Source organism: Podarcis raffonei, chromosome 11 (genome assembly GCF_027172205.1).
Source record: "Podarcis raffonei isolate rPodRaf1 chromosome 11, rPodRaf1.pri, whole genome shotgun sequence".
NCBI lineage: Eukaryota > Metazoa > Chordata > Lepidosauria > Squamata > Lacertidae > Podarcis > Podarcis raffonei.
Genome location: NC_070612.1, coordinates 59,176,586 through 59,201,560, shown reverse-complemented (window position 1 = coordinate 59,201,560; position 24,975 = coordinate 59,176,586). Strand labels below are relative to the sequence as shown.

The 24,975-nt window shown below is 43.3% G+C and overlaps 1 protein-coding gene across 8 annotated transcripts in view; it reads left to right on the top strand.

Moving 5' to 3' along the window:
- The window catches only part of NTRK2 (neurotrophic receptor tyrosine kinase 2), a 180,176-nt gene that overhangs the window by 134,094 nt on the left and 21,107 nt on the right, over positions 1-24,975 (top strand). For all 8 annotated transcript variants that reach the window (XM_053408872.1, XM_053408870.1, XM_053408871.1 and 5 more), the window contains 3 exons: positions 12,183-12,313; positions 18,151-18,323; positions 22,405-22,639. In XM_053408872.1, coding sequence (XP_053264847.1) covers positions 12,183-12,313; positions 18,151-18,323; positions 22,405-22,639 — 539 coding nt within the window. The remainder of the gene's footprint in view (positions 1-12,182; positions 12,314-18,150; positions 18,324-22,404; positions 22,640-24,975) is intronic.

Below are 24,975 nucleotides of genomic sequence, written 5' to 3'. Positions count from 1 at the left end.
CCAGAGTTGCCATTCAGAGCTTTCAGAGATTATGGAGCCCTTTAGAGACATGCTTTCAGTACCAGCTAGGCAAGGGGGAGATTTGATTCAGTTTGTATTTAAAGGTGAATGTACCTAATTCACACTCACTGAATTAGTGTATGACCTAAAATTCAGCCATCTTTCAAAATTCACACTTTAATTTTGCAGTGCAGTTCTTCAGCTACATAACATGTGCAAAAGTGCATATACTAAAGGATACATATACATTAGTTAGATACATATATATTAGATACATATATATTAGTTAGAATAACATACAAAAATGCATTACGTTAGGTGAAATTGCATTGCACTGTATATTGGGGAACATTTCATATAAAAATGTCTATAGTAGGAGAAATTTGCACAAGAACACTAATGAATTTTCATGAGATTTTTAAAAAATATATATAAATCACAAAGTGATGCGGAAGTGATGCGGAAATATTGAGAACTGAACTTGACTGGAAAAAGGAGAAAATGAAATAAACCAAAACTGATATATTTACCTATTTCTAGTATCAGCCCCTGAGAAAATGGCTGAAATAAATATTCCAGAATGCACATCTCTCTCCCTCCCTCCCTCCCTCCCTCCCTCCCCCCCCTCTCTCTCACACACACACCCTAAGGCTGGAATCCTGTGCACTTACTTGGGTGTAAATCCCATTAAAATAAGGAAGGCTTAGCTCTAAGTAATGCTTAACAGGCTCAGTAAACATGGACAGGGTAGAACTTGAAGACAACCCAGAGAAGGTGAACAAACGGGGGGTTGCATTTTCCAGGTCTACAGTGGTACCTCGGGTTAAGTACTTAATTCGTTCCGGAGGTCCGTTCTTAACCTGAAACTGTTCTTAACCTGAGGTACGACTTTAGCTAATGGGGCCTCCTGCTGCCTCGCGATTTCTGTTCTCATGCTGAGGTAAAGTTCTTAACCCGAAGTACTATTTCTGGGTTAGTGGAGTCTGTAACCTGAAACGTCTGTAACCCGAGGTACCACTGTATAAGGCAAATGCAAAGCTTATCATGCTTAGAATGCCACATTCTAGTCTCCGTACATGTGCACAAGACATTTGAAAGAGATTTTGTGCCCTGTACGGTTTTCATTCTAAAGGTAATAGCCGCTTTGGTGATGGTGACTTTCAAACAGGGCCACAGCTCAACAAGGCGTGTTTCTTAAAGCCTCCCCATGTCATGGCCCAAATCAAATTGTCCCATCCCCCGGTGGCTGATTTTGGAGGCATCTCAAACATCACTTTTAGTCTCGCCCTAAATAAACAAACACAAAGCACACAGGGGTTTATGGCGCCCAATAACATAAGGTCAAGGCTATATTAACAACCTTTCCAAAGATGCAGAGTAATGGACAGTCCCTTGCTGAATTTGAGGTGGTTGGCAGAGCCGCTAAGCAACTCTTTTTCGAAGCACATCTGTGGTTTCTTAGTGAGCAGTTCCCCTAGGCTACACAAGATGAATGAATATAAATTAATTTAACAGTACCTAAAATGCTTAAGTGGGAAAGTGGGAAGAAATCTGATTAATATTACAAATTAACTGTGATCTGGAGACTTTCTTTTCTTAGGAACTGGAGCAGCTAAGTCATACTGTTGCCTCTTTTACCTAGAGGAGAGTGTACAATACTTTCCATGCTCTTCATTTAACTATCTCAATACCTGCCAGCCTCAAAACTTGCCTTACGTTTTTAGCACATTCCACAAAAACTAAATTCTGTTGTATGCTAGGGGCCAGATATGGTTTCTTCTATCAACTCTTTTCAAATATCAAATATTAAAATCAAATAGAAAATATTGCCATGTTTCAAATGCTGATGGCGAATATCCATCTCAAATAAATTGTCAACATTTCATACCATTTAACACATTTACATACCGTATTTTTCGCTCTATAAGACGCACTTTCCCCCTCCTAAACAGTAAGGGGAAATGTGTGTGCATCTTATGGAGCGAATGCAGGCTCCATGGCTTCAGCAAAAGCAACGTGAAGCCTCTGGAGCGCAGCGGGGGACCTTCCACTGCGCTCCTTAGGCTTCGTGTTGCTTTTGCTGAAGCCAGGAGAGGCGTTGCGCAACTTTCCCTCTCTACGCAGCGCCCCTTCAGCGAAGCGGGAGGAGAAATGGAAGGGGCTCCGCTTCTGCTGCCGCTTCGCTGAAGGGGCGCTGCGCAGAGAGGGAGAGAATATTTTTTTTCTTGTTCTCCTCCTCTAAAACTAGGTGCATCTTATGGTCAGGTGCGTCTCATAGAGTGAAAAATATGGTACACAGTGACTGCATTTTTATTATTTGTTACATTAATAATCCATCTGCTACTCAAAGCTGTGCGTACAGAAGCTATCCCCAGATATCCTATCCAGGCATTGACCAGACTCAGACCTGATTAGCAAATTTGGGACTTCATGTGCTTTTAGATCAGGATTGGGGAACCTGTGTCCCTCAAGGTGTTGTAGTTTAACAACTCCCATCTTCCATGACCATTGGGTCAGGCTTGCTGGAGCTGATGGGAGTTGTAGTTAAACAATATGGGGGGGGGATAGGTCCCTCATCACTTTGTAGAAAACTTTGCACTGTTTCACACAGCAAGATGAAGTGGTGATCTGCTGTGTCAATAATCTAGTCCATGTAAAACTTTCATATCACCCAACATTGTGATAAGCCTAATGCTTTTTGGTGTTGTCAGTTCATCCATTCGGATACTGGCTGTTTAAATCCCGAATAGTTCCAAGCATTGAGCTTTAAATGGCATATATATACTGTATTTTTCCATGTACAGTGGTACCTCGGGTTAAGAACTTAATTCGTTCTGGAGGGTCCGTTCTTAACCTGAAACTGTTCTTAACCTGAGGTACCACTTTAGCTAATGGGGCCTCCTGCTGCTGCTGCGCTGCCACCGCCCAATTTCTGTTCTCATCCTGAAGCAAAGTTCTTAACCCGAGGTACTATTTCTGGGTTAGGGGAGTCTGAAGCGTCTGTAACTTGAAGCGTCTGTAACCCAAGGTACCACTGTATAAGACTAGGTTTTCCCCCCAAAAATGTCAAAAAACAGTGGGCATCTTATACACAGATAGTGCTGAGGGTGGACTGGCAATTGGTTGTTGCCTCCAAAATAGGGGGTGTCTTATACATGGGGGCATCTTATAGATGGGAAAATATGGTATATAGTAAAGCAGTAAATTTAAATTACATAATCAGTGGATAGGAAATCAATAAGGCAATGCATGTGGTGAACCAACCCTTAAATAGGTTGTGATTGACAACAATTGTTTGTAGCAGAAGGGACGTGTTTTGTAAAGACAGCGGGGCTATTGAAAGTAAACAAGGATATAGATTATCAGCAATATGTCGGTGGAGGAAGGCTTACTTATTCCTTAACTAAGAGACCAGGATTCATGCAGGGCATTCCAACATGACTGTTAATGGAAGATGAAATGTAGGAGCTACCTAAAAAAGCTTATTTGTGATGCTATCTAATGCTCTATGACAGGCATGTCCAACTCCCAAGAGACTGTGATCTATTTCCACTATAAAAAAAAATGGCAGTGATCTACCCAGAAAGATATGGACATATGGAGCAGACTAAAATTGTCATTATTAGGAAGAATCTCTGTGATAAAAATGAATATACTACCTAGACTGTTATTTTTATTTCAAGCAATACCAGTGGTAAAAGGAACAAGACAATTTAAGGATTGGCAAAAAAATTTAGCGAAATTTGTCTGGCAGGGGAAAAGGCCAAGGATAAAAATGAAGATACTAGTAGATAAGAAAGAAAGAGGAGGTTTTGATTTACCAGACCTGACTTTATATTATGAAGCTTCGTGCTTGGTATGGTTAAAAGATTGGCTGACTTTAGAAAATACTGACCTATTAGATCTAGAGGGCCACAACAATAGATATGGTTGGCATTTGTACCTATGGTACAACAAAGTAAAGGTACATAATGGTTTTCTAAACCATGTGATCAGGAAATCTTTATATGAAGTATGGGATCGGAATAAAAACCTCCTGGAAAGAAAGACACTGTGGTGGATATCACCAATTGAGGTGCTGACAACAAAAAAAGTAAACATGGAAGGGGAAAGAGTAACATATGAGGATATTACTAGGAAAACAGACCAAGGGATAAAGCTCAAACCATATGACCAAATTGAAAAGATGTTAACAGGGTGGCTGCAATACCACCAGATCAGTGACTTATTAAAGGAAGATAAAAAGAGAAATGGGTTCGAAGATAAAAAATCGAAATTCCAAATCGAGTTAATAGACTGTAAAGATAAAATTTTATCAAGAATGTATAGTTTATTGCTAGAATGGTATACAAAAGACGAAGAAGTAAAGGAATCAATGATAAAATGGGCAATTGATATTGGGCATAACATTGAATTGGATGCGTGGAAAAGATTATGGAAGGAGGGTTTGAGATTTACAGGATGCATGGCTTTAAAGGAAAACTTGCTAAAAATGATGTATAGATGGCATTTGACGCCAGTAAAATTAGCTAAAATGTATAGGAAAAAAGAAAGAAAATGCTGGAAATGTAAAAAGGCAGATGGCGACTATTTCCATATGTGGTGGACCTGCGATAAGGTAAAAAAAATTTGGGAATCAATTTATAATGAACTCAAAAAAATATTTAGATATACTTTCCCCAAAAGACCGGAAGCGTGTCTATTAGGCTTAATAGGAACAGAAATTAAAATAGAAGATCAAAATTTGTTCATGTATGCTACAGCTGCCGCGAGGACCCTTCTGGCCCAAAGATGGAAAGTATAAGATATACCAACTATTCAGGAGTGGCAGGCGAAGTTGACAGAATATGCAGAACTTGCCAAACTGTCAGGGAGGATCCGGGACCAGGGAGATCAAAGATACCAAAATAACTGGAGTAAATTTATTGAATATTTAAAGAAGAATTGTAAACAGGTCAAGACACTAGCAGGATTGACATAATACCTCCAATGTATAATAGTACTAATATGAGAATGATGTGCGTGATGGAAAGAGGATAAATATACCAGTTGTGGGGAGGGAGGGGGGTCGCGACTCGGCAGAGTCAAAGGGAATGTATGGTGCTATTACAATTTGTTGGAAAAGAATATGTAAGGAAAACAATAAAAATTGACTTGGAAAAAAAAGGCCTGTTCTATGAGAACACTGCAGAATCAAGGGTTCTTGATTAATCAGAGGTGCCAGTTCAGTTTTCTTCTAAGCACAGGTTAGTCTTAAGGTCTAGCTTCCAAACCTGTGGCTGTGGGACACCTAGAGGGGCGCACAGTGTTTTGGAAAGGGATAGGATTATAAACCACATGGGACTTCCTCCCCACCATTTGCCAAAACCTGTGTGAGGCACATGTACAAAGGTTTCCTGTTTACCCACATTAGATTGGTATGCAAGGTGCCTTTCCAGATGGTTTAAGAAGGGCCTGAAGATGTCCAGTTCAAAAAAAAAAGGTACTTTTGATATCGTGTTGTAATCTATCGATTCCTGCATGCTCCACTCACAGCATGGGACCAGTGACTAGGATGCTGGACATAGACTAAGGTGGAGTTATGGTTTTCCCAGTAGTGATGTATGGAAGTGAAGGCTGATCGCCGAAGAATTGATGCTTTTGAATTATGGTGCTGGAGGAGACTCTTGAGAGTCCCATGGACTGCAAGAAGATCAAACCTCTCCATTCTGAAGGAAATCAGCCCTGAGTGCTCACTGGAAGGACAGATCCTGAAGCTGAGGCTCCAATACTTTGGCCACCTCATGAGAAGAGAAGACTCCCTGGAAAAGACCCTGATGTTGGGAAAGATGGAGGGCACAAGGAGAAGGGGACGACAGAGGACGAGATGGTTGGACAGTGTTCTCGAAGCTACCAGCATGAGTTTGACCAAACTGCGGGAGGCAGTGGAAGACAGGAGTGCCTGGCGTGTTCTAGTCCATGGGGTCATGAAGAGGCAGACACGACTCAGTGACTAAACAACAACAAGGTGGAGCAGGTTCAAATCCCCACATGCCCACAAAGCTTACTGGGTGACCTTGCAATAATCACTATCTTAGCATTGAGAAGATTAAAGATGGCAGGGGAGGGATGGGATTCTGTCCTGAACTCCTCATAGGAAGAGCAAAATAAAAATATGTCATGAAATAAATAACTGCGTGCACAAATATTTGCATACTAAGCTATAGAACTGAAGCCAAGAGGCAGGTTGAGGAGCAAGAGAAGGCAGAGTAGATTTAGAACCGTTGTGGGGAGGCTTCAAAATGTTGGAGAATATTATCTTATGGTCAAGCTCATTAGGGTAGCTGAATAAATCAGAGCTGAATAAAAGTGATTGTCCTTTATCTGCGCATGCCCTTATTCAGCAAAGTCCTGCATCTGCCGGAAGATTGGACTCATGCCCTTCTGTGAATACCAAACAGCCTTGGATGCTTGCCTCGTGCCCACTTTTTTCAGGAACAGTGGGCTGTGAGGAGGGGGCGACCGTGGTTACAAATACTTGTGATTGTTTCTCCCTCCTTTCAGATGTATCGGAACAAAATGTTCAGGCCGTGGCCCATCTCCCCCTGCTTCTCAGGCTACGGATGGAAAGTTGTGAGCGAGTTCATTATGGTGCGATAAATCAGCCAATAAACTTGCATGCATTGTCACTGCGGAAGTGTTGGGGCAGCTCGTGTTCCTTAGTGACAGCTGCTTGGCACAGGATGCCGTAATTATCAACAGAGAGAGATTTTGAGAGAGAAGAGGAAGAAGAGGAAGATAGATGGATATATTTTGAGAGAGGGAGGCTGGGAGAGAGATGCGATTTGGAGGGAAAGGGCATGCCTAGGTGTAGACAGCACAGAAGCATTGTAGGAAGTGTGTTGTTTTGCTGAGGGGCAAAAATAATACTATGTAAATTATTATTAATCCTACCAGAAACTCAGTGGGGGGGGGGAGCCTGTGGGTGCAACTTCTGTTCCTTCCATTCATTTTGTTTAGTTGTTTATATGTGGGGTTTTTTTTACTGCATTTTGGTATTTGCTTTTTATTTTCCTTTTAATGTTTAAGAGAATATTTTGTTTCATTGTTAATTGCATTACTTTAAATGTGAAGTATAGAAGGGGAAGAAATGGAGGCCGTGAGAGATTTTACTTTCTTGGGCTCCATGATCACTGCAGATGGTGACAGCAGCCACGAAATTAGAAGACACCTGCTTCTTGGAAGAAAAGCAATGACAAACCTAGACAGCATCTTAAAAAGCAGAGGCATCACCTTGCCAACAAAGGTCCGTATAGTTAAAGCTATGGTTTTCCCAGTAGTGATGTATGGAAGTGAGAGCTGGACCATAAAGAAGGCTGATCGCCGAAGAATTGATGCTTTTGAATTCTGGTGCTGGAGGAGACTCTTGAGAGTCCCATGGACTGCAAGAAGATCAAACCTCTCCATTCTTAAGGAAATCAGCCCTGGGTGCTCACTGGAAGGACAGATCGTGAAGCTGAGGCTCCAATACTTTGGCCACCTCAGGAGAAGAGAAGACTCCCTGGAAAAGACCCTGATGTTGGGAAAGATGGAGGGCACAAGGAGAAGGGGACGACAGAGGACGAGATGGTTGGACAGTGTTCTCGAAGCTACCAGCATGAGTTTGACCAAACTGTGGTAGGCAGTGGAAGACAGAAGTGCCTGGCGTGGGGTCACGAAGAGTCGGACACGACTAAATGACTAAACAACAACAAATGTGAATCATTGATATATTTGGATCTGATTCTCATTTGTACAGTGGTGCCTCGCAAGACGAACGCCTCGCAAAACGAAAAACTCGCAAGACGAAAGAGTTTTCCGTTTTTGAGTCGTTCCGCAAGACGAATTTCCCTATGGGCTTGCTTCGCAAGAAGAAAGCCCATAGGGAAATCTTCGGGGACCTCTTTTAAATGCTGGTGGTGGGGAGCAAAGCCTTTCACCCCCTCTGGCCTTCAGAAGAGGTCCAGGAAGGCCGGCGGGGGCCGAAAGGCTTTGCTCCCCACCGCCAGCATTTTAAAAGTGGTCCGGGATAGCAGGGAAGCGCGCTGCGCTTTCCCGATATCCCGGACCGCTTTTAAAATGCTGGCCGTCGGGAGCAAAGACTTTCGCCCGCCGCTGGCCTTCAGAAGAGGTCCTGGACCTCTTCTGAAGGCCGGCGGGGGGCAAAAGTCTTTGCTCCCCTCCGCCTGCCTTCCCGGGATAGCAGAGAAGCGCAGCGCGTTTCTCTGCTATCCCGGACGGCTTTTGAAGGCAGGCGGGGGAGGGGAGCAAAGACTTTCGCCCACCGCCTGCCTTCAGAAGACCTCCGCCGTCCCGGGGGCTTTTAAAATGCTGGGGGTCGGCAGCGAAGGCTTCGCTGCTGCCCGCCAGCATTTTAAGATCGCCCCAGGACAGCGGAGAAGTGGGGAGCATTTTAAAATCGGCCCGGGACAGCGGAGAAGTCTCCACTGTCCCGGGGGCTTTTAAAATGCTGGCGGTCGGCAGCAAAGCCCTCCTGTCCCCGGAGCTTGCGGGGTGGGAGGTGGGGAGAAGGGCTTTTCTTCCCACTGCCAGCCTTCAGAACAGCCTTCAGAACCCCCCCCCCCAGCCTTCAGAAGAGGTCGGGGGACAGACTGTCCCCAGACCTGGTCTGAAGGCAGTTTCCATAGGAACGCATTGATTGATTTTCAATGCATTCCTATGGGAAACCGTGCTTCGCAAGACAAAAAACTCGCAAGAAGAAAAAACTTGCGGAACGAATTAATTTCGGCTTGCGAGGCACCACTGTAATGTCTTGTTTTTTATTTTTCACAGTGTTCTATTTGATCATTTAAGACAGCTTGAATCCTACTTTAAAATTCCTTTGGAAATGTGAAGCGGTTTAGAAATGATAAGCTGTGATACTGGTGCTGGCTGAACTGTTGTACATTGAGATTTAGGTAGCTCCCCATCACCAAGTCAAATGGCCAAATATCAACCTTAAACCCAGCATGCGTTCCCCCCCCTATATGGTCTGCTACCAGTGGCAAAGTAAGTTCTGGACATTTACTGCACTTGTAGCCTGCTGTATATATTCCTCAGAAAGGCCACAGTTCAGTGGTAGACCATGTATAGAAGGTCCCAGGGTCACTCCTTAGCTTCTCCAGTAGCAGGGATAGTTTAAGATCCTAGCATGAGCACTTGGGAGCTTGACAATACTGGGCCTGATGGGACATTGTATAAGGAAGATTCATATATTGGAAACATGTGCCAAGGAGGGTGACCAAGATGATAAAGGGTCTGAGAAACAAGTCTTATGAGGAATGGTTGAGGGAGTTCGGTGTTTAGCCTGGAAAAGAGGTGATATGGTAATCATCTTCAAGTATCTGAAGGGCTGTCACATGGAAGACGGAGCAAGCTTGCTTTCTGCTGTTCCAAATAACAGGAAAGAAGATTCCAACTAAACTTTAGAAAGAACTTTCTGATGGCAAGAGCTTCTCAACAGTGGAACATACTACTTCTGAAGGTTGTTGACTCTTCTTCACTGGAAGTTTTTAAACAGAGTTTGGATCACCATCTGGCAGTGATTTAGCTGTGATTCCTGCACTGCAGGGCTTTGGACTAGATCAGTGGTGTAGCGTGGGTTGTCAGCACCCTGGGCAAGGCAAGTAATTTGCGCCCCCTAACCCGTGGATTTGCGCCCCCTAACCCTAACCCCCAGATGTTGTGCCCGGTGCGGCTGGCCCCCCCTGCGCCCCCCACGCTACGCCACTGGACTAGATGACACAATGCCTTCCTTCACTACAGTTCTATAATTCTGTGTTCGTAGAGGCAGGTTCTGAGTTCAGCAAGTCTGTTAGCCTAGTTCTACATTTTCAGGGCCCTCTTATTATGAGTCATATCTGTTGGCACTTTGGAGCCATCACTTCAACGTGAAAAGCAACGGTGGGGAAACTTATGCAGCTGGCAGGCTGCATCCTTTACCTGTTGCATCCTCCACTGGCCATTTTGACAAGAGGATGGGGTTGATCAGTGGCACCTGCAAGCGCTGCTTATTTTGTCTGGGCCAGTGTTTGATTTACACTGTAAAGCAGGGGTAGAGAACCTTTATTCCCCTCTGTACCTGTCCTATATCTCATGGGTCAAATGTGACAGGTGGGCGGGACCTTTCAAAGAGCCTTGCTCCAGGAGTGGTTTGCAGTGAAACTCCTGCTAAAACAGAAGCTTTCAGTCTTGCTATACAGGAGCATCTGATATAGGGGCTGCAATGCGCTCTATGTGGGGCTACCTTTGAAGGTGACCCGGAAACTACAACTAATCCAGAATGCGGCAGCTAGACTGGTGACTGGGAGCGGCCGCCGAGACCACATAACACCGGTCTTGAAAGACCTACATTGGCTCCCAGTACGTTTCCGAGCACAATTCAAAGTGTTTGTGTTGACCTTTAAAGCCCTAAACGGCCTCGGCCCAGTATACCTGAAGGAGTGTCTCCACCCCCATCGTTCTGCCCAGATGCTGAGATCCAGCACCGAGGGCCTTCTCTCATTGCGAGAAGCAATGCTACAGGGAACCAGGCAGAGGGCCTTCTTGGTAGTGGTGCCCGCCCTGTGGAACGCCCTCCCATCAGATGTCAAAGCGATAAACAACTACCTGACATTCAGAAGACATCTTAAGGCAGCCCTGTTCAGGGAAGTTTTTAATGTGTGACATCTTAGTGTATTTTTGGTCTTTGTGGAAGCTGCCCAGAGTGGCTGGGGAAACCCAGCCAGATGGGCGGGGTAAAAATAATAAAATTATTATTATTATTATTATTATTATTGTTATTATTATTATTATTATTATTATTAAGGGAAGCAGACAAAAATAAACCAGCAACAGCAGCATTGTCATAACTTTATCCTTTTCGTATCATCTCAAGTAACATCTCAAAAACAGGAATAGTTGTTCAGTATAGTTTGTGACATTCATACGTCTGTATGGTCTGGTATTTTAAGTACTAAGACTGCAATCCTGTACATACTTACATGGCGATAAGTCTCATAGAATTCAATGAGGCTTACATTTGAGTAGCAGGGAAAGAAAGAAGAACAGGCATCAAAGAAAATGGTGAAGAGTCCAAGTTTTAATACAGCAAGACAGATTTATCCTGTAGCAGACAATTGCCCAAGCTCTGATGGCCATATTGCTGCCAATTGTCTTATTTCTCTGTTTAACCTCAGAGCAAGAGTGTAAATCATATTTGCTAGAATGAAACATTTTATTTATCCTAGTTGTTGAATGAAACAGACAGAGTAAGTGGCAGCTTAATTTAAGAGGAGCAAGCAATGAGAGCCACAGAGTAGGCTGGATTTAATTAAATGAAGACCTACTTTATCTTCCTAGGTTATATGAATTTTCCCCCTCCCCCCCCCTCAGAAATTTTCCTTGCTGTGCAATAAAGGGGAGCAGCTGTTAAAGAAATTTTAAAAAACGGAAGTGACAGGAAATAAACACAGCCTATCTTTCAGTGTTTTCCTCCTCTTAATTTATTTCTTGAAGCAGCAGCATTCAGAATTGTTTTTTTCAGAGCTCACTCTGCTGCGGTGATCAAAGACATCCCAGGATGACGGACGACCTTGATCTTGTCAAAAAGAAACACACTTTCCCCCTCTCTAAGCCTTTTCAACCTAACCTGTACACCATTTTAACAGCAATATCAAAGTATTTCATTCTTGTGCTCTACCCTCTTTTGGCTTTGCCTCCCCACATCAGAATGTGGCCCCTGGAAGGCTGGCCAGCTCTGATATATTTCAATTCCATTTTATGTATTTTATGTTCAATTCCCCCTTTGTTTGGGGGTAGGGGAAATGTATACCTCATACATAATATGAGTAAATGGTTAGGTCTAACCAGAAGGAAGCTGAGGAAGGTGTTGGGGCAGATTTAAATGATTGTCAGGTCACATGATTGGTGGGTGGGTGGGTGGAGTTTGTTAGAAATGGTGATGTGAGCCTGAATGGTCCTGACCTCTGCATTAACTGCTTTGACTTAACATGGCCAGGTAAAAAGAGAGGAGTCCTGCTTTGGGGCCGGACTTGCCAAGTCAACAGAGCAAGCAAGCCCTGTTGCTCTACATGCTGGGATTTTACCTGGGCCCACTTCCCAAACTGCCTCTTTCCTTGGCCAGGAAATTCATTTCTAATCCTTGCTTTACTTTCATTTTGCAGTTGTCCAGCACATCAAGCGACACAACATTGTTCTCAAAAGGGAACTGGGAGAAGGAGCCTTTGGGAAAGTCTTCTTGGCCGAATGTTATAATCTGTGTCATGAGCAGGAAAAGATCTTGGTTGCAGTGAAGGTAAAATGAACCATCTTTGTTGTGGATGTAACGGGTGATGTTTGTTGCCATTGAATTGTCTCCAGCTATAAATGGGTGAGGAACCTGTGGCCCTCCAGATGTTATTGGACTCCAGCTCTCATTGGCCCAAGCCAGCATGGCCAACCGTCAAGGATAATGGGAGTTGTAGTTTAGCAACATCCATAGAGTCACAGGGTTCTACCTGCCCTGCATTGTTCAAAGTAGGCTGCTATTAACATCTTACAAATGTTAATAGGAAGTCAGGAGATTCCTGTGAAAATGCCTAGAAGTAGGTTGTGGCCTACCTGAAAGTCATACCCTTTCGAAGGAGAACCTTCTCATAATCTCAATCTCACATTCCAGTTGTGTTTATTCAGCAGGGAAGAAAAAGCTCTCTGCAGATGTTTGAAGGTGCATTCTCTCTTGCTTCACGTGCTCGAGAGTTGAGCCCTAGTACAGTACTGCAAACCTGTCCCATGGCTGAACATTAGTGATAAAGTCCTCCTTGCTGTGGCTCTCATCCCTAAATGGTTTCTTACGGCATGGGGGATAATTTAATTAGATCTACATTTTTAAGCAAACTTGTGCATGTGAGGCCACCTATGCACTTAGTTTGTGTGTCAACCAGTACAGTGGTACCTTCGGTTAAGTACTTAATTCGTTCCGGAGGTCCGTTCTTAACCTGAAACTGTTCTTAACCTGAAGCACCACTTTAGCTAATGGGGCCTCCTGCTGCCACCACGCTGCCGGAGCACAATTTCTGTTCTCATCCTGAAGCAAAGTTCTTAACCTGAGGTAATATTTCTGGGTTAGCGGAGTCTGTAACCTAAAGCGTATGTAACCCGAGGTACCACTGTACTATGTGCCTGGAGAAAAGTACTAGCAATTCCAAGAATTATGCTTTTTCTTCGAGTCTTCATTATGTGTTTTTTTAAATATATGAATTGGTCAGCCAAGGGGGACACACAATTGTTTTTTAAGAATGCTTATTATTTATTTTCTGAATTGTAAACAATGTGATATCACTTCCTGTCTCTTTAAGACAATAGAATCTTGATAAACTATGTGATAAGCCTGTTTACTTTTCAGGAGCAGTAGAGGATTACATCTGTTGGCCTACCACTCCCTTCTGTGTGTTCAGATGCAGAAGGTGTGCCCATTGTGGTTACAAATCAATGCACGAAGGCTCTGTGAGATCATTGGCCCAGCATTTTTGCAGAGTTCTCAATTGCATGGAAGCATCTACTTTGCTTCCAATTGTACACATGCCACATAGGACTTTGTCCACACTGATGAACACACAGAAGATATGGGCAGGATCAGAGGATGCAGTCTTACTCTCCACCATGACTTTTCACATATTGAGTGAATGCAATTTGCAAGTGTGAGCAGGACTGCAGTTGCAAGTTGACAGATCTGGAACTCTGACTTTGTAGTTAATGCTTAGTTCTTACTCAAAGTAGCTTTGTAGTTGACAATATTGTTGTCACTTTGATGCAGAGAGAAAACATAAGAGCACAAATAATGCAAAAAGATTTTTTCTCTCTCTCTCTTACACACCCACACACCAATATGTATATTCACCTGGGAGTGAGCCCCACTGAAAACAGTGGAACTTATTTCTGTATAAATACATATAGGATTGTGCTGGAATCTTAGGGGATGTTATATGCACACATCCTTCAATTCTCCTTGTGGAATATACACTTTGTGACTAATATATCCATTTCAGAAAGATTTTAGACAGAGGAGAATCTGAGCAAGAAGGCCAAATAATCTCACTTAATGTTCAAGTATTGTCACATTTGCTATTCATTCATTGGATCTTTGACATGCCTCCTTGCTGGTTGCTGGGCAACCCAGAACAGCATTGTGTATACATGTTAGGGAATGGCAGCCGCTGTTTCCTGTGAGAAGGCAAAATCTCAAAAGGTAGCATTTTCAGGGTGTGTGGAAGAGAGGGTGGCAAATATTCTAATCTTGTAGAATTAATAGCTTTAGAAGAAAGGGTATTCATAAAAAATGATTTGATATAAAAAGAGGAAAACACATACAGAGGGAAGCTCTGCTTTGCCCTTAAAAAAAAACAACTTGACTCAGGTTTATTTTTACTTTCAGTTTGTTTGGACAGAGTTTGATTTGTGTGTGGCCATTCTGGAGCCAGCTTCTGTGCAGAAAGATTTAGCTGAGATTTGAGTAACACACAGTGCTGCTATAAGCCCTCTAAAAGCAAGCAGATGGAGAGGCCATGTACAAACTCATAACAATATGAAAGCAGCAGACAAGATAAGACAGAATTTGTTGTTCTCCACAGAATAGAATTCTGATTGCAAAAGTGTGGCTTTTGTCTTTGCTGCAGGATATTCCTGTTACACTTTTTTTGTATTGTTCCATTAGGGTGGTGTAGAAAAGACTTCAAGAAAAGAAAAGGCGCTAGAGGAGGAATTTTAAAAAAGTACTGTAGCTTAATGGAAGGGAACGCGGGTGGCGCTGTGGGTTAAACCACAGAGCCTAGGACTTGCAGATCAGAAAGTCAGCGGTTCGAATCCCCGCAATGGGGTGAGCTCCTGTTGCTCAGTCCCTGCTCCTGCCAACCTAGCAGTTTGAAAGCACGTCAAAGTGCAAGTAGATAAATAGGTACCGCTCCGGCAGGAAGGTAAACGGCATTTCCGTAAGCTGCTCTGGTTCACCAGAAGCAGCTTAGTCATGCTGGCCACATGACCCGGAAGCTGTACACTGGCTCCCTCGGCCAGTAAAGCGAGATGAGCACTGCAACCCCAGAGTCGTCCACGACTGGACCTAACGGTCAGGGGTCCCTTTACCTTAATGGAAAAGCGAAGGCTGTTAAAGCCACAGAGAGCAATATGGTAGAAGGCTTAGGGTCTTCTCTATAGTTCAGCACACAGATAAAGAACCTGCATGGAAGGGGTGTGTGCTTGTTGATGGTTCTACCCCTAACCTTCATGAGAACATTGGAAGAGATCCTGCACATGCATGTGTGGACATAAGAACATAGGAAGAGCCTGCTGGACCATGTCAGTGGCCCATCTAGTCTAGCATCCTGTTCTCACAGTGGCCAACCAGAGACTTGTGGGTAATCTGCAAGCAGCACTGGTTTCCAGCAACTGGTATGCAGAAGTATTAGTGCCTCTGACCATGGAGGCAGACCAGAGCCATCATGAATGGTAGTCAGTGATGCCCTCTCTTTGGGTTTTCTAATGAGCACATATAGATGAGAGGTAGGCCCTGCCGCTGAGATGCTCCCACCCTGCGCATTCATTTTCCCTGAACTGAATTACCGAAAAGGACTGCAGTTGGGGTGGGAGAGAGAGACAAGCAGAATTTTGATTAAGGGAGTTTCTGCTGTTCTGAAAGGACTAGATTGGGGACACAAAGATGTTCTAGCAGCAATAATTCTCAAGCATCAACAATCTATCTGGGCTTAGAGACAGTGTGCATTTGGCTGTATTGACGGACAGTGTACAGTTACCACGGCAACAGCTCCATCACGGAAAACAGCTGCTACTCCTCAGAGATGAAAAACATGAGTTCACCATTCCACCTTCCCCAACTAAGGCTGCATTCAGACAGCACTTCGTTCCATCTTCCTGGTGTTTCCTCACCTGATGATTTTTGCCTTTCATGTGATCTTTCACACAAAGTAAAATCCCCATCTTGGAAGACTAGCCAAGTCTAGTCAGAGTTCTAGTGCTCATTTCTATGTTGTTTCCAGAAAAAAATCCTTTTTCAACCCTGGAAACCCATAATATCAGAAGGGTTTTATTCACATAATGAAATTCTGCATGGCAGTTTGGCATACAGTGCAGTGAATCATGGGGGAATGGAAGCACCCAAGCCTGGAAAGGGAAGGCGAGTGTGACATATCCAATGACATTTGTTGTTGTGTCACACCACACTCACTAGTGCAAATGAAATTTAACATGACGCGGTGGTATATCAAGCAAAAAGCCGTAGTTAGGGAACATTGAAAATTGGGACAGAAGTGCTAGTATCTGGACCACCGGGATGAAATTTACGGCATGTAATGCCTTAAGAGAGAATATTATGAAAATGATCTATAGGTGGTACATAACTCCAGTCAAGCTTGCAAAGATTTACCATTTGCCTGACAATAAATGTTGGAAATGCAAGGAAAAGGAAGGTACATTCTTTCACCTCTGGTGGACGTGCCCGAAGATTAAGGCATTCTGGGAAATGATCTATAATGAACTGAAAAAGGTATTTAAATATACTTTCCCCAAGAAACCAGAGGCCTTTCTCTTGGGTATTGTCGGCCAGGGGGTGTTAAAGACAGATATAACTTTCTTTATGTACGCTACAACAGCAGCTAGAATACTCATTGCGAAGTACTGGAAGACGCAAGATTTACCCACACTGGAAGAATGGCAGATGAAGGTGATAGACTACATGGGCTTGGCGGAAATGACGAGCAGAATCCGAAACCAGGGAAGAGAAGCAGCGCAAGAAGAATGGAAAAAGTTCAAGGACTATTTAAAGAAATATTATAAAATTAATGAAAGTTAGAATGATGTTGGACTGGAAAGTAAATGGTTACTATTAGCAATGGTTAAGACAAGGAGAATAAGGAAGATTAGTTTAAATTTTAATTAAAATAAGGGAAGATTTGCTGAGTATTTGATAAGAACTTGGAATACAGAAAAGGGAGGCATGAGGAAGTCGGGGAAGAAAGGTATAAGAAACTAAGATACGAAATGGTACATGTTTTTTTTTTGTTCTGTTTTGTTTTTTTTTTTGTTTATGTATTTGTTATATGTTTGTGTTATTATAAAAACCTGTAATAAAAAATTATTATAAAAAAAAAAAAACAGAAGTGCTAGTATCTGTAAAACTCATGCAATAAACCCCATGTTTGAATGCAATCTAAATGTGTTTGAATTTGAGGGTTTATAGCATGTTCCCTCTTTCTCTCTCGCTTACACACATGCACGCGCGCACACATACACTCTTCATTTTTTCCTGCCAAGTTGGTAATTTCATTTTCAGTTCTGTGAGAGATTTTCAGACCATTGGGGATTTTTTACAGTGTGAATACAGCTATATCTGGTACATAGCTTTGACATAGCTGTTCCTTGCAAAATAGTTCCATTTGGCAACACAGACTGCGCCAAGAGTCTTGATACTTGGGTGCAATGTTTCTGAGGAGGAAAGGTCACCATGTTGTTGAATGTAACAGTATGGAAAAATGGAAAAAATATGTATCGCCCAGTGGGACGTGGGTGGCGCTGTGGGTAAAAGCCTCAGCGCCTAGGGCTTGCTGATCGAAAGGTCGGCGGTTCGAATCCCCGTGGCGGGATGCGCTCCCGCTGTTCGGTCCCAGTGCCTGCCAACCTAGCAGTTCGAAAGCACCCCCGGGTGCAAGTAGATAAATAGGGACCGCTTACCAGCGGGAAGGTAAACGGCGTTCCGTGTGCTGCGCTGGCTTGCCAGATGCAGCTTTGTCACGCTGGCCACGTGACCCGGAAGTGTCTCCGGACAGCGCTGGCCCCCGGCCTCTTGAGTGAGATGGGCGCACAACCCCAGAGTCTGTCAAGACTGGCCCGTACAGGCAGGGGTACCTTTACCTCTACCTTTATGTATCGCCCAAGAAGAGAACTTGAAAGACAACTTGCCACCATGTAAGTACCTGGTGACTTAGGCTCCCGGGTGACCTATGGCATAAGAAATTGCAGAAGGAAATAGTGCAACACACAACACCCTTGACGGCGTGATTCCTCCCAAAACAAAAAAAGTAGTTGCCAAGTTTCTGAAAGTGTGTGATGTTTTTCTCTTAACTTTGTTTGACTCTTTCCTCACAGGCGCTAAAAGATGCTAGCGATAATGCCCGCAAAGACTTCCACCGGGAGGCAGAACTATTAACTAACTTACAGCATGAACACATTGTGAAGTTTTATGGGGTATGTGTGGAAGGAGATCCTCTCATCATGGTCTTTGAATACATGAAGCATGGAGATCTTAACAAGTTCCTCAGGTAAATTCATAAAGAAACATCTGCTAATTGTGTACAAAAGTGGAAATAGCTTTTAGAGAAATAACGTTGGGCTGTTCTGTTGCAGCAGAACCTTAAAGCATTATAGCACCTTAAAGACTAATACATGCATTACAACACAAGTTTTTGTGGACTAGAGTCCATCAGGTATCCAACAGTGTTGGCCAATAATGAGAATATAGCCCAGATATTTCATAACTTGCATTTTGATGGGTTTTGGTTTTGTTTATTATGTGCCACCAAAAGTCATGGCTCAAGTTACTATTTCAGTGGGTCTACGCTGAGTAAGACTTAGTCACATACAACCCTTAGCTTCCAATCCTATACATTTTTACCTGGGAGTAAGTCCCATTTAACACCATGGGGCTTACTCACACGTATACATTATAAAATGGCACACATCTCAGGCTTGGGCTGGGAGAAGCTTCCAGTGCACAAAAGGTAGGATTTAGACTCAAGAATGGGGAACATAGGACTCATGAAAATTCTGCAAACCATGGGAAAGAGAAGAAGTATACCAAAAAACAACAACAACAAACTGGTGCTGAAACTATCCAGTTGAATTTAGGAAAGTAGATGTCAAGTGCTGTGAGAGATCATAGGAATTGAGCCATATGAAAACATTTAAACACGGGGCACATTCTCAAAATCTGGCTCTGTCCTCCAATCCTGTGTTCCAAAACTATCCAGCCTGAGCTTATAGGATCATCTATGAGTGTATTGCATGGACCACATGATCTGGCACAATTATTGGGCTCCTGGAGATGCCTTTTGGATGCCAAACTTTATTTTGGAATTAGGTCTTCTGCTAGGAAGGGTATTTTGGCAGTCATATTACCTAAAGACCACACATCAACAGTAAACATTCCTCAAGATACCATTTTGAACAGAGAAATCATTTTCACTAGCTAATATTCTAATGGTGCAGTCCTACCCATGCCTACTCAGAAGTAAGCCCTGTTGAATTTCATAAGGCTTATTTCCTGGGTAAGTGGAGTTAAAATTGCAGCCTAAATTAGGGATTGTCCTCACTTCCACTTGGCTTGTTCCTAGAAAGTGTGAGTCCAAGCAGTTTTGCCTTTGCCACACAACTTTCCCCCAGCAAACACTCTCTTTAGCACTAAAATCCAGAGAAAACATGATTGACATTTGCTCTGATTCAGCGATAAACAGCAGGTTTTCCTGGGGGCAAGTTGTGGGGCAAGTGGCAATGTGGACGAGCCCTTAGTTTTTTCTATTTAGTTTCAGCTTCCCTGTCAACCTTCATTATCTGTGCAGGTGGTTGTCTGCTTTTTGTTCTTGTAGTTACATATATAAATGCATTAGCGTCAAGATGCAGTCAACCACCATTGAAAAATTTAGGAGGCTGAAACTCTAGTGCATGTTTCTGCACACGAGTAACATTTCTTAAAGGCATCCAGTGGATCTAACCCATCCTCCTAGCTTGACACTTTATTAGTATGATAGAGGAAGAAGCGACGTTTAAGGAGGAAAGAGAAGAGATAAGGCCTTGTTGATATCTTGCATCCAAGCGTCCCCAGAAAGCTAGAGCAGGCCTTGTGTTCATGTGACCTGTGATTACGTCAACAGAAATCAGATTCCCAGATGACATCTAAGTCTGTGCGTGTACTGTTTGTACCACATGAAGGGATTGCATGGTTTAGTGAATGTACATAGGTTGAGTAGCAGAACTTGCTGCTGTGATCCTGTTTCTTCCCCTTTGTAAGTCCATTGTATACACAACTGGCATCTAATGGATGCTTATACCTTTAAAGCATATTTGAAGCACATAGTTTCCCTCAAAGCATTTGGGATCCCTGTAGTTTACCACTCACAACACTACAATTCCCAGCAGCCCTCAACAAACTGCAGTGCCCAGACTACTTAGAGGGCAATAAGGTGCTTTGAATGTGCCTTAAAGGAATGATGTGTTTCAGAGCAGATCCTTCTTTAGCTAACAGAGTTCCTGATGTGAGATACCATTAGCATTCTCCAAACTGCTTTGCTTTGGAGAGAGGAAGGCTGCCTAAATTGCGGTCACTGGGATACAGGCAGCCTGTGTTTAACAGCGCAGCCATTTCATCCCAAAAAGGCATGTGCCATTTCCACAGGGAGAATACCTTACTGGCAGCCTGGCCTGACACATGTTTACTTGGAAGTAAATCCCACTGTAGGCTTTACTCCCAAACAAATGTGGGGAGAGAGATCCATGCTATTAATAGACCGATAGTGCCAGCTGATGTGGCCTGGATGAGCAGCGCAAGGCAGCTTCCCACAATTGAATGCAAACATTAAAAATTCATAATAATGGCACCCGTTTAATAGCATTTGAAGCACTTATTCATTTACATTTGTCTCTTGAGTTTTGATTTGGGATTATACCACAGCAACACATGGTCTTTCTTTTGCACTCTTTCTCTCTGCCTTCTGTTGTTAGTTATTCCTCAAGTTTAGAATGCTGAATTGCTCTTGAGCTTGCGCTTAAGTCTGGCTTTCTTCTGCCATTTGACGCAGCTTAATAAAAGGCTGCTTGCTGATCGTGAGGCAAAGGAACATTTATTTCTTACCCTGCAGCGCCCCCCATGGCCGCCAGGAAAAAGTAAACTCTCTACGTCCTTCACAGTGCTGGTTTCCTGCAGTACAGGGCCAAATTGCAGGCCAGGATCTGAAGGTCAGGGAGCCTTCTTGTGGGTAGCAGTTAGGCGGAGGAAACCTAAACAAAAAAATGAAATGTGGCAGCCACACACAGCTGTGTGTCTGTTCTAGATATAAATTGGACAAAAATGAAAAAGAAGAGCCAGTCATTTTTATTTTTAAAAATCAAATTTAGATGGAAATAATTCTAATGGATGATAGTCAAATATTATTAACAAAGACTAACTACGTACGATATGTGCCGTGACTGCAGAAGGGAGTGCTGCTTCACAGTTTGTTTTTCTGCCAATGTTAAAAGCTACCCACACAATTTTGAGGAGGAGGAGGAGTTGAATACATGAAAAAAGGTGTCCTGTTTAAAGAAATCAGCCCTGGGTGCTCACTGGAAGGACAGGTCCTGAAGCTGAGGCTCCAATACTTTGGCCACCTCATGAGAAGAGAAGACTCCCTGGAAAAGACCCTGATGTTGGGAAAGATGGAGGGCCCAAGGAGAAGGGGACGACAGAGGATGAGATGGTTGGATAGTGTTCTTGAAGCTACCAGCATGAGTTTGACCAAACTGCGGGAGGCAGTGGAAGACAGGAGTGCCTGGCGTGCTCTGGTCCAGGGGGTCACGAAGAGTCGGACATGACTAAATGACTAAACAACAACAACAAGGGTAGTGATAAAGCAGGATATCAAATCCAAACTTTTCTTCTTCTTCCCTTCCAACTCTACAATTCTATGATACCTCATGCTAAGCTTATGAACAGCTGTTGTCATATTATATTTGGCTTTCCTCCATGGAGCCCAAGGCAGAATATGTAGGGTTTCTATGTGTTCTGCTAAGTCTTGGCAGAGACCAGCAAGTCCTTTTTCATTTGTAGAGACAAGGGCTCATCCACACTCACCCTTTGCCCCTCACTTTCTAGGCATGTCTTCACACTTTCCCAGCCATGTCCAAGTGCTTTGTTTTTTTGCCCTGCCTCTTTCCCCAGGAAAACCTGCTCTTTACTGCTGAATCGGCGCAAACAGCAATTCAGGCTTTCCTCAGATTGCTGTTTGCTCCAGTTTAGAGGTAAAGAGCGGGTTTTTGCAGGGAAAGTCCCAGCGGGGCTTGGACAGGAACCTGGAAAGCCAGGACCTGTGCCTAGACATGTAAGTGTGGATGAGCCTGAGGTCTGTTAATCCAGGCCTTGATGTTTTCATGCATCATACAACTGAGATTCTTAACCTGGAAAAGGACTGTTGTTATGGGAGATATAAACTCAATAAGCACTTTGCTTGCTCTTCAAAACAGATGGTCATTAAAGAGATTGGGGCGCATGGATCTTCATCTCCCATATGGTTCTTCCATTGTGTGTGCACGTTTTAAACTTAAAGGAAATGAATAAACGGATCTGCTTACACTCTCCTGTGTTCCATACAGGGCACATGGACCTGATGCAGCTCTGATGGCTGAAGGGAGTCATCTAACTGAGCTAACCCAGTCACAGATGTTACATATTGCCCAGCAGATTGCAGCTGGCATGGTTTACTTGGCATCACAGCATTTTGTGCATCGTGACCTTGCCACTCGGAATTGCCTGGTTGGTGAAAACTTACTGGTGAAGATAGGAGATTTTGGAATGTCAAGAGACGTGTATAGCACAGATTACTACAGGGTAAGTGATTTGTTGTTTTTAATAACTTTGGCTTCAGTCTGCCATCTTGTTGCAGCAATTGAAGCCAGTATTTGTGCTGTTATTTTTAGAGGTTGTGTCATTTTATAGACCTTACTGATTATTTTACTTAATTTTGTTCTAAACTGCCATGTGGCTTGTGCAAAGAGTGATACAGAAACCATTATTAATCTACAAGCAGAAAATGTTAGTAGAGTTGAGTTTAAAGTGTCAAGGATGGACACTTTAGGAAATATATCCTGCTGAGTGCTCCAGTGGGTATAGTATTTGACTTTTATCTGGGAGACCTGGATTAAAATCCCTACCCGGTCATAAATCAATTGAGGGCCAGAGGGCAATTCATTAACTGTTAGACTGATCTTTCACTCTGTAAAACTGAAATATTATACATCTTGTATAATATACACTTTATGGCTGCCACTTTCATACTTGGGGCCAGTTGCACCAGCAGGAGCACAACAGTGCTTTCCCTGCTCCTTTGCTCAGGCCCCACAAAGCTTGCCCAGGGGGGTCAGGAGAATTCCAGATTGGCACACCAAGGGGGGGGGGAGATGGGAGTTGGTTCCTTTGTTCCATAATAGTGCAATGTTAAATTCATCCTTTGGCTTTTAAAATAAATAAACCGAGACAATTTTCTGTGGTGATTTCTAGCTATGTATGATATCCAAAAATGCAATTCTGTAGTCGCAGAGAATATAACATGCTGACCACCAGATGTTGGGAAGAAATAGTCGGCTCCACGTATTGCCGGCTTGTCTTGCTTTATGAATTTCCTTGAGCCGTCTGGCTGGCCAAAGTCTCAGACTAGCCTTCTGCTGGAAAATGCCTTCTGCATTTTTTCATGAATATTCTGCATCCATTAATGAGAAAAGAAATTGCATTCCAAAATTTTCAAAGGGGAAAGGAAAATTAAGTAAAATTCTCATGGGTGAGATGCAAGATTTTTGTTGCACTTACTTTTGAGATGAGCAGAGGTTCTTGTGAGTGTCCTTTCTTTCATTCTACAAGCCATCTTTCCCATGATTTGCCTCCTTCAGTCATCCCAAGCGCCTGCCCTGAAAACCCCATGGTGTCATTGCTGGACTCTTTCTGAGCAGGGTGACCCAGGGAGGCTGCCTACCCTGCTCCTGGCTGATGTTCATTTGTGAAAAGAGTAATCTTTTTACTTATAAAGAAATCAGTGTGGATTTATTTATTTTTTTAGGTAAAAGGGAGCACCTTCTTAAAAAAACAAAATCAGTGAGTGCGCCCAGGCTCTCAGTGGTCAGCCTCCCCAGTGTCCTACCCTTCAGCCCAGGGGGAGACATTCCTCCCCTGAGACTTAAAATCTGGAAACACCACACTCACTGAAATTATAAAAAAATTCTAAAGCTCCCTGAGGAATGAGGCAGGTAAATAGAAGCCTCTTTTTCAGAAGAAAACTTTTGAGAAACAGCTTTTGGCACATTATTTTCTCAGTGAAGATACTGACCTACTGAACTCTGGTTCTGATCCAACATGCTAGCTGTGAGTTGATAACTATTAAAAATGAAATAGCTGCTTGGCTAATCTTTCCTTTTATTCCTGCTCATGAGTAGCTTACAAGTTTCTTCTGAGACCTGAGAGCTCACTTGACATGAATAAGGAAAAAGCATTTCTCAATGAATGCTGACTGGTCAGTTTGATCTGCCACGTCATATCAATGATAACACAACCACCATATCTGTTCTTAAGCCTGAGAGAGACCAGATCTTACTGGAAAGAAAATACAGTGGACGCTCGGGTTGTGGACGTGATCTGTGCGGGAAGCACGTTCACAACCCGCAGCGTCCGCAACCCACAGCGCCAGCAACCCGCCTCACCACGTCTGCGCAAGCACGGGTCATGATTTGGTGCTTCTGCACATGTGCAAAATGCGATTTAGCGCTTCTGCACGTGCGCCAAAACCTGGAAGTAACCCATTCTGGTACTTTCAGGTTCAGCGCTGTGCGCATCCTGAAATCACGCAACCCAAAGTGTCTGTAACCCGAGGTAGGACTGTATCAGTTAAAAATCATGCACCACAACATCAATGGGTTGCATGTTGCTGCCATCTCACAATTCCTACCTTCCGATGGTGACATAATCATGTTCCCATGCATTTGTGAACTCCCTGCAGAGCAACAAGCGTTCAGTCATTGCTTATGGATCAATTTGTTGATCAACATACAAAGGACTTCACAAAAGATAAAAGCTTCAGTGCTAAACTGATTATTTATTGCTGTCTTTGTTGCTAACTTCTTTTAATGAGGCAAGTGGCTGTGGTTATTGTAAAGCAACAAGTCATGGGCTAACAGCAT